At 21.8% G+C, this 9,843-nt stretch overlaps 1 protein-coding gene across 2 annotated transcripts in view; it reads left to right on the top strand.

Moving 5' to 3' along the window:
• The first annotated feature begins 534 nt into the window (after positions 1-534).
• Positions 535-9,843, top strand: part of LOC122511330 (oxysterol-binding protein 1) — a 28,163-nt gene continuing 18,854 nt past the window's right edge. Inside the window, exons 1-3 of one of the 2 annotated variants that reach the window (XM_043626489.1) lie at positions 535-777; positions 4,463-4,528; positions 8,681-8,886. In XM_043626489.1, coding sequence (XP_043482424.1) covers positions 650-777; positions 4,463-4,528; positions 8,681-8,886 — 400 coding nt within the window. In that variant the 5' untranslated portion in view covers positions 535-649. The remainder of the gene's footprint in view (positions 778-4,462; positions 4,529-8,680; positions 8,887-9,843) is intronic. The other variant, XM_043626490.1, reaches the window with a different exon arrangement.

Below are 9,843 nucleotides of genomic sequence, written 5' to 3'. Positions count from 1 at the left end.
ATTTTGGTAGTAGATTATCATTTACTAAATTTTAAATAAAAGTCATTTTAGGGCTTTACATGCACCAAAAAGGCAGAAGAAATTATGATTAGGAAATAAGATAAGACTTAGATCTGCTAGTCAAACATGAGTGTAAGAGATTGTCTACAAACAGGGGCTAAATTGTCTCAAACTTAAAATTTTGTTATTTCATTATCTAATCTTATTTTTAAAAAATAAATTCTCGTTAATAATTAATAGAATTAACATGTAAAATTATCGTACGTTAAATAGACAATCATCAAGTACACAATTAATACCAAAATTGTTTAAAAACAAACAAAAAAAAGTTTGACACATTAGGACGTAAAATTCATTTCCACAACAACAAAAATTTTTAGTACTATTGACATTTGAAAATTTCTCTAATTTATTTTAAATTTTCGGGACAGAAAATTTGACTATCTAGCCACCTAGCGACGGGAATATATATTTACAAATCGGTTGTTGCCGATCTTGCCACGTATTCATTCCGCGGTGTATTACGGAATAATTTCAAAACACAATTTCAAAATGGTGTCTTGTTCAATACGTATGATCATGTGAACGGTGATTATTGCGGTGTTTAAAATCTCATTAAAGAAATAGTGCATTGTTGTTTAATATAAAGATGAGTGATCCTAAAATACAACATGGCTCAGGCGATTTGAAGGGTTGGCTATTCAAATGGACTAACTATTTAAAAGGTTATCAGCGCAGATGGTTTGTCCTGTCAAATGGCCATCTGTCATACTACAGGTATTTTCGGACGTGATATGATTAAAGTCAATAAAAACTAACACTTTTTGATCGCAGCCCTTTGTTTCGAAATATTGTTCCAGCAATTTTCTTAGCAAATCCATTTTCTTTTTATAAAAAAATAATATATTCTGCGATCCTGCCTCTCTATAGTCCTCCCCCCCTCTTTATTAAGATCCTTTTATAACATGTAAAAAAAAAGAAAAATAATAATCCAGCTCCACATTTGGAGGCGATGGATTGGCACAGATTTGTCAAAAATTGTGCATTTTAATATTGTCAATTATTTCATTAAAATCAAGTTTTAATATTTTGTTTCTCTTCTGTCTTTTATCATTCGATTACAATCAATGATTCATTCATATTGTCTCTGCTCTTAATAAGAAATTTGACACTGACAGTATTTTTAAACAATTATCACTTCATTATAATGATGCAAATTTTTCATTTTTAAGGCCCTTGATAAAAAAAAGTAAATGTTATAAAATATATACAAACATCAAAGAATACATTGTTAAGTATGTAAAATTAGGTCAAAGCCTAAGTCAGTGCACTCATCTTTGTCAAGACAACGTTACATTTTTGTTCAAAAAATCAAGATTCAACTTTACAAACGATTTATTGCCTTTGTTTTTTGAAATATTGTTTAGCAGATATTTTCTAAAATTAAACACGCTATCTGGCGTTAATGATGACTTTAGTTTGCCAGCTAATGAGTTATAGTTACGAAAGTTGCAAATTCACATCTTTAATTAACATAAGATGGTCAATATATGACCTGAACAAATAAATATATTGTAAAATCTTGAAATATCCTTCTTTGTTAACAGTCTCAAATAATTTGAAGCATAAGTAAAAATAATTGTTCGCCAATTTTTTTTTTTTTATTTCAAAATAATTTTTTTATTTTTTCTAAAGAACTTACTACACTATATAGTTAATTGTCAGAGATTTTCCTAAAAGACTAAGTCATTATGTAAATATGTCATAATTGACTTTCATATATATATATAATTCAAAGCTCTTGTTAACTTCTAAATTTAACTTTTTTTTGAAAGGCCTGACATTTGTTTTTAAAAAAAAGTAGAATAAAATTTTAATGATAAATAGTAAGAAACAGTAGATATTAAAAAATCGTATAGTTTGAATGTATTTAAATAAAAATTTATTTATTCAGTAAATATAAGTAAATAAATAAATGAAAATAATTTAATTGCGTTAAAAAATAGCGAAAATAGCAAATATTCATCTAATTATCAAAAAGTTGTTAATTTAATAAAACATGAGTTATCTACTTATGATTGTACAATTATTCAAAAAGACAAAATTAAAATTAATTATCATAAATAAAAAATTTCATTAAAACAGTCTAAAAACATTTTTTCGACACTTACATTAGCACAATAAACTCAAACAAACTTCATTTAAATCATTTTTTTCAAGTTCGTTTCATATTTTTATAAGTAATATTTCCTATTAATGTGTACGTCTAATAAATGTACTATTTTCAGATTCTTGAAGGCCAGAGTACTCTAAAACTATTATTTATAAATGAATTGCAAATTTCATTTTTAATATAATTTAATTTTTTAATTTCAAAAATTTTAATAATTGAAAAGAATGTTTTATTTTGTGCAAAAAAAAAATTGTATCAAATACTATATAATTTTTACAAATCATTTAATAACTTTCAAAAAATACAGGTCAATTTATTTTTATTTTTTATTTTACCTTTATATTTATTATTTCTTTTTTTTAAACTGTTTTATTAAAACGTCTGTTTTTCTATTTTGTTTGTTATTTATTATTTATTCTTATTTTAAAGAATTTTATCTGCATTTTTCAACTGTCAGACACAAATTTCTCACACTCTTTCTAAATTTTAAATACAGAAGTATTATTCATTTTAATTGAAAATAATTAGTTTAATTAATTAATTATAATAAATTTAATTTTACAACACGAAAATAATCTTCTTCTTTCAGGGATCGCAGTGATTTTTTCATGAAATATAAGAAAAAAGGGGGATATTAATTTTCAAAAATAGTGATTTTGAAAAAAGGTTTTAAAAAAAGTTTAAAAAGGGGGAATTTTCAAATTGAGTAAAAAAAATGTATTATAGCGTAAACAATTTATTTTAAAATTTTTTTTTACTTTTCTATTAGTTACAGCTTTTTGAAATCATTATTATTTAATTAAATTTAATTTTAATTTATTTTAATTTAATAAATTTCTTAATTTGTTAAATTTTTTTCTTTTAATTAATTACGTTGGTGAAGTTTATAACATTTATAGTCAACGATTTAGAAGAAAAAGTATTTTTCTCTTTATATTTTTATATAAAAAATTATTTGCATAATTTTTTGTTTATTAATTTGAAAAAGAAAAATTTGTAAATAAAACATTTTGTTATTTTTGTCAGAAAAAATATTTTTTTTTCGTTCAATCGTTGAACATTAACGTTGTGAACTTAACCGAAGTAATTAATTGATAGGTATAATTATTTTCATCTTTTCTATTGTCTGTAATTTTTTAAATTTTTAATCAAAATTTTTATTATAATGCAATTTTTGTTTTAAAATTCCATAAATTTTACTATATATCCGAAATGAATTGCAGTAAAAAATTAGTGAAATTTATTTCGAACTTGTGGTAAAATTTCCTCCAAGAATAGTAAAATTTAATATTAAAAATTGTTATTTTTAGAATAAATTTTACTATTTTCGAAGACAATTTTTTTTTATAAAGATTAGAAAAATTTACTTCAGAAATAGTAAAATTTACTCTAAAAATAAGAAATTTTGGTAGCTACTTAATTGCATCATATTCAAGAAAAATTGGAATAACTTTTGTAAAAAAATTAACATTGAAAATAGTAAATTTTGTTATTAAAAATCATTTTTTCCAGAGTAAATATTGAGTCAATTTTATAATAGTAGTAAATTCTATTGACAATTAGTAAAAAAAATACTTTAAATTGAGTAAAATTTATTCTGAAAATAGTAGGATTTTACAGAAATTTTTAAATAGTTTGGGAATTTAATTCATAAATAGCAAAAGTTGTATAAAAAAATTCGTAAGTTTTAAAAAACTATAATTTTTTCAAAGTTTGCAAAAAGTAAAAATTCTTTTCTTCGAGTATAACCAAAAATCTTTCAAACAATTTTTATTCGTTTTGTTGTTAAATAAAGAAAAAAGGGAAGAAAATGTATGATTTTAGGTATTTTAAGGGATAAAAAGGGATTAAAAAAAATGGGATTAAGTAAAACAGGGGACTGTGATCCCTGTAATCTTTAATTTATTTTCAATATCACCAAAATTTATAAAAATAAAAAAAAATAAAAATTTTTCCAAGTACGTCAAATGAAGAAAAGAAAGCAAAGTAGATGATGAAGATGATGAATAATTAATGAGTCTTTAAGAATGAATAATATTTCACTGATTTAAATTTAGAGACAATGAAACAGAAACACTTTTATACAATCGAGAAGAAACACATTACTTCAGTATATAATATTAAACCCATTTATTCTTTGATATAATTAATATAATTTAGACATATTGCAAAATTAGAAAAAATTTACATTTTTGGCAAAAAAAGAAAAAAATTTGTTTCTCCTTTCTTTTTGCAATAAATTGTGCACAATATGTGAAAAAGGGCCTATTTGTTTTATGGACTGTTTAGGGCTGAACCAACAGGGGGGCCAAAGATATCTACGCGACGCAAGCGGAGGGCTGGCAGAGCCTCCGAGTAAGTAAAAACAAAAAAAAATTCAATCGCCGAAATCCTGACCCTCCTTTAAATATATTAAAGTCTTCTAACAAAAGAAAAAGAATTATATTCAATTGTTTCGTCCAAACATTTTTAATCCTTCCATTTGTTTACGGTATAATTAATTTTTTCCGGCGATTAAGTCCTCTTTTTTTTTCTTTTAGTTTTGTGATGATGTATAATAATAAAATTGTCTGCCTTCAAGATTTTGTGTCCAAAAAAACTTTTTTGTTTGTGTTTCTTGTCCAAGACATAATCTATCATTACTTTTCTCTCTCACTCTCTGTCTCTCTGTCTCTCTTTTTCCATTCCATATCATTCTTAAAAACTCCATTTGTCATGTAATGCAGAAACGGTATAATTACTTTCAAATCTGTTACGTAATACACCACTTTGCACCTGCATTTCTATTAAAGTCATGTAGTTATATAACGTAATATTTGAAATATTGTTGACAATTGCATTGGGGATCAAGGTTTCGAATTCTTTATGCTTTACAATCAAATTCTTCATCTTGTGCGATATCAAAACAATTCGTATGGAGGAAAAGAATCTCGACACAATGAAAACATGAGACATATATTGCTTCTCTACTCATTTTTCACACACACAGAAGATAAATTTTTACGCTTCTTTTAATATTCATTCATAATATTTCACAGGCTTCTTCTTCTTCTTCTTCTTCTTCTTCTTCTTCTTCTTCTTCTTCTTATTCTTATTCTCTTTAGAAAAAGATTTTACAAAAAATAATTATTCGACAATATTGTAAAATGTGATTTAATTTATTATTGTAATTTGTAAAACATGTATTTTTAAAATTCGAATAATTGACTCCTCTTTTTGTAATAAAATTCAACTAACACTTATCGCTTTGTTAAAAAAAATAATACAAAAACACAAGGGCTTGAAACCATTATTTCTGTTATGACTAAAAAGCCTCCTTAGGGTAAAACGATTTATTTTATATTTCAACTTAGATTATTTAATAATGCAAATTCTAAATTGCATGCAACATTTTAATGCATGTTATTAAATTTTATATCAAGTATTTGTATAATTTTTCTGGTACAAATACTTAGAATTTGCGCTCCGAAGAATGGTATCTAAGCAGCAAAAATTTTAGATAACTTTTGCAATAAAAATACCGAAAATACACAAAATCCTCTAAATATAAACTATATTAATGTTTGTCTTCATCGAAAACAATTTAGAAAAGCAAATTTTACTTTTAAATCAAACAGAAACATTTAAAAGGCAAAAATAGTATAGGAAGCTTAAAACAAATTTGCTTCTTAGACATCTCTCTTCAAAGCGTGTCACTATATTAAACGAACAATATAAAGCATTTTTTATCATAAAAAACAAAAATTTATAAACCCATTATTTCTTTTTAGAAAAAAGTTGTCAAATTAGAACAAAGGGGGTTTTGAATCAAAACCGTTTAGAATAACCGTTTAGGTAATAAAGCTTCATTTTTTTTACTTCAATTCCTAAAATTGGTTCTAAATTAATACATTTAGTCTAATTTGAAAATTTTCTTTACACAGGGTTACCACAAAAATTTAATTTTCTTTTTCCCTGACTTTTCCCTGATTTCCAGTCAAAATTATTTTAACTTTTTCTCTGACCCTAAAGAATATTCTGATTCACTCTAAAAATTATTAGATACTCAAAAAAAAAAAATGCTCTATCATATTTATTTACGAATTTCCGTAATTGTAAAATTGTTCGAAACAACAATAATTATTTTTAACATAATTTTATTACTTTAATTACTTTTATTAATAATTATTATTTTTTCATAAAAAAAAAATTTCAAATTCGAACCTTTTGAAATTCAATAACTTGAAAGAATATTATTATAAAACATGACCAGATCGAGTGATAAAATCATTATTTTAAATTATAAATAAATCAAATTAAATTAAATTAAACTAATAAATAAATTATAGTAGAAATTTCTATTTATTAGTAAAATTTGGTAATTCAAGAGCAAAAATACGTTTTTTTAAAAATATTTTTGAAGTAATATATAAGTAATTCAATTCACAATTAAAACTATATTAAAAATAATTGAATTATTATAAAAAATTTTTGTAAATAATTAAATACTTTAAGAAGAATTTTATTAAAAATTCTAGAAATAATTTAATTCTTCAAAGAAAGTATAATTTAAAATTGCATTTGAAAATAATAAAATTTCTACGAAGAAATTTAATAGTTATAAAAATAATTATTGAATTCTTTCAAGGAATTTTTATTAATATTTGCGAAAATAATTGAATTGTTTTAAAGAATTTTAGTGAAATATTTTTAAAATAAATGAATTAAATTATTCCCAATATTTAATTTGAATTGAATTCCTCTAAAGAATTTAATTATTTTAATAAATTACAAAATTCTTTGCACGAATTCAACTATTTTTAATTTAATTGTAATATAATTAAATTCATTTATTTAAAAAATATTTCACTAAAATTCTTTAAAACAATTCAATTATTTTCGTAAATATTAATAAAAATTCTTTGAAAGAATTCAATTATTTTTATAAATAATAAATTTCTTCGCAGAAATTTCATTATTTTCAAATGCAATTTTAATACCTATAGGTACTTTCTTTGAAGAATTGAATTATTTCTAGAATTTTTAATAAAATTATTCTAAAGTATTTAATTATTTTCCAAAATTTTAATAAAATATTTTATTTTTTATAATAATTCAATTAATTTTAATATAGTTTTAATTGAAAATTGAAATACTTATATTACTTCAAAAATATTCAAAAAAACGTATTTTTGCTTTTGAATTAGCAAATTTTATTAATAATTTAGTAATTTCTACTATAATTTATTTATTAGTAAAAATTTGCTTTTGAATTCTTAAATTTTACTAATAAATTAGTAAAAATTACTGTAATGAATTGAAAACTTTTTAAAAATTTTATTATTTATGAAAATAATGAAATTATTGCGAAGAAATTTATAAAAAATTTGTAAATAAATAAATTTTTGTTAAATTTCAAATTTCAAATTGCAATTTCAAATTTTTTCAATTTTTTTTACAAAACTATTGTTTTTTGCAATTGAAAAAATAATTTTTGAACTCATTTTTTATTACATACTTCTTTTAATTTCAATTTTCTTTATAAAATATTATTTTTTATAATTGAAAAAATAATTTTTTTCTTATCTTTTTATTACTTCTTTTAATTTTATTTTTCTTTGCAAAAATATTGTTTTTACAAATGAAAAAATAATTTTTGACTAAATAAATATTCAATTTTTATATTTTTCATTTCACTCCAGTAATTTTCAAAAACATTTGAGCACAGAAAAAATAATTAAATTCCTTCGACGAAAATTAATAAAAATTTATAAAAATTTACATTTTTCGATGAGAAATTTTTTATTTAAATTGTATATTAAAAATAATTGAATTTCTGTGATGTGTTTTTATTATATTTATGAAAATAATTGAATTCCTGTAAAATTTCTATTATTTATGAAAAAAATTGAATATATTGCGTATAGAATTTTATCAAAATTTTGTTTAAATAATTAAATTCTTTTGGAAAAATGTATTAAAATACTAGATATTGAAAATCATTGAATTGAGGAAAATTTTTGTAAATAATTGAATTTCGGAGAAGAATTTTATTAATTTTATAAAGATAATTGAAATTTTGACGAGTATTTTTTTAAATTTTTGACATAATAATTGAATTTCTGCGAAGAATTTTATTACTTTTGAAAATAATTAAATTTCTCCAATCATTTGTAACTTTTTCAAAAATTTTATGAATTTAAAAAATTTAATTTTTCCAGTATTTTTAATAAAAAATCCCCGACTTGTCCATGAATTCCCTGACCTGTGGCAACCCTGTTGCAGTAAAAATTGATTTAATAATAAATGCAGAAAAAAAAATTCTTTACAAAAATTGATTTTCAAAACTATTAAAAAAATTAGTATCAACTCTAATATAGACAACTAAACAAGGAATTTGCTTTATTCGGATTGACATTAAAGAGCTTTATCTAATGATGATAAATATCTTGAAACTCAATCTCAATGAGTTATGCGATTATCTAACTGTTTAGCATAGGAAGAATTTGTTTATTTTTCTCTGTTTAGACATCCTGCCGAAATTTCACACACATGTCGAGGATCAATATCTTTACACGGGGCCTTAATTCACGTAGTGGACGCTTGTACATTTATCGTGAGCAATGGTGCTACTCAAACTTTTCACATCAAAGCATCTACCGAAGTTGAACGACAACAATGGGTCACTGCACTCGAATTGGCAAAAGCAAAAGCCATTCAAGCCTTGGAGTCAGGTATACATTTTTTTTTTTTTTTAAACAAAAGAATATTAAACTCTTCTTTTTATTCCTTAATATCTATTGCAGGGCTCGAACCAGTGAAAGTATTTAAAAATACAAACTTTACAGACCAAAAATGAAAAATTACCAAATACTGACAAAAAAAAAAATAAACAGTCCGAGTCAAATAAGAGAACATTTTACTTAAAACTAAAAATTAAATTTTTCATAACTATAAAACATGAAGATGTCGATAACTCCGAGTCTTCGACTCGGAATCATCGATTTCTTCATGTTTTATAATATGTAATAATTAAAGATGACCGAGTTATAAAATCATTTACAATTCAATTATAATTTACAAGAATTTTTAACTAAAATTCTTCTTTAAATCAATTATTTTTTAATAATTTTCGAAAAAGTTCTTTGAAAATTATTAAATTTTATTAAATTTTCAAATTTTACGAAATTTCAATTATTTGTAAATTCTTTAATTAAATAAATATTAAAAAATAAAAACCTAAAATAATATTTAAAAAATTCAATTAAACTTTTTTAAAAAAATTAATTTCAAAATTCAATTATTTTTAAAAATTCACGCTATATTGCTTTTAATATTCAATTATTATCTAAAATTTTAACTGAAATTAATTTTTAAATCAATTTTTATTAGAAAATTCTACTAGAATTCAATTATTTAAATACAAATAAAATGCAAATAAATAATTTATTGAATAATTGAATGTTTCTTAAAATACAATTCCCATAAAGAATCGTTATCAACAAATTTTCAAATAATTGAATTCTATCAACAAATTTTAATAAAATTTTTAAGAATAATAAAATTTTTAAGAATAATTAAATTTTTCAAGAATTTGAATCCCTAAGAAGCATTTTATTAATTTTGAACAATATTTAATTTTTGCGAAGAATTTTATTACCTGTAAAAAAATTAAATTTTTGCAATAATTT

This window comes from Leptopilina heterotoma, unplaced genomic scaffold, assembly GCF_015476425.1.
Source record: "Leptopilina heterotoma isolate Lh14 unplaced genomic scaffold, ASM1547642v1 Lhet_81, whole genome shotgun sequence".
In the NCBI taxonomy this organism is placed as follows: Eukaryota; Metazoa; Arthropoda; class Insecta; order Hymenoptera; family Figitidae; genus Leptopilina; species Leptopilina heterotoma.
The sequence above is the reverse complement of the archived record's forward strand: the minus strand, read 5'-3'. Positions and strand labels throughout refer to the sequence as shown.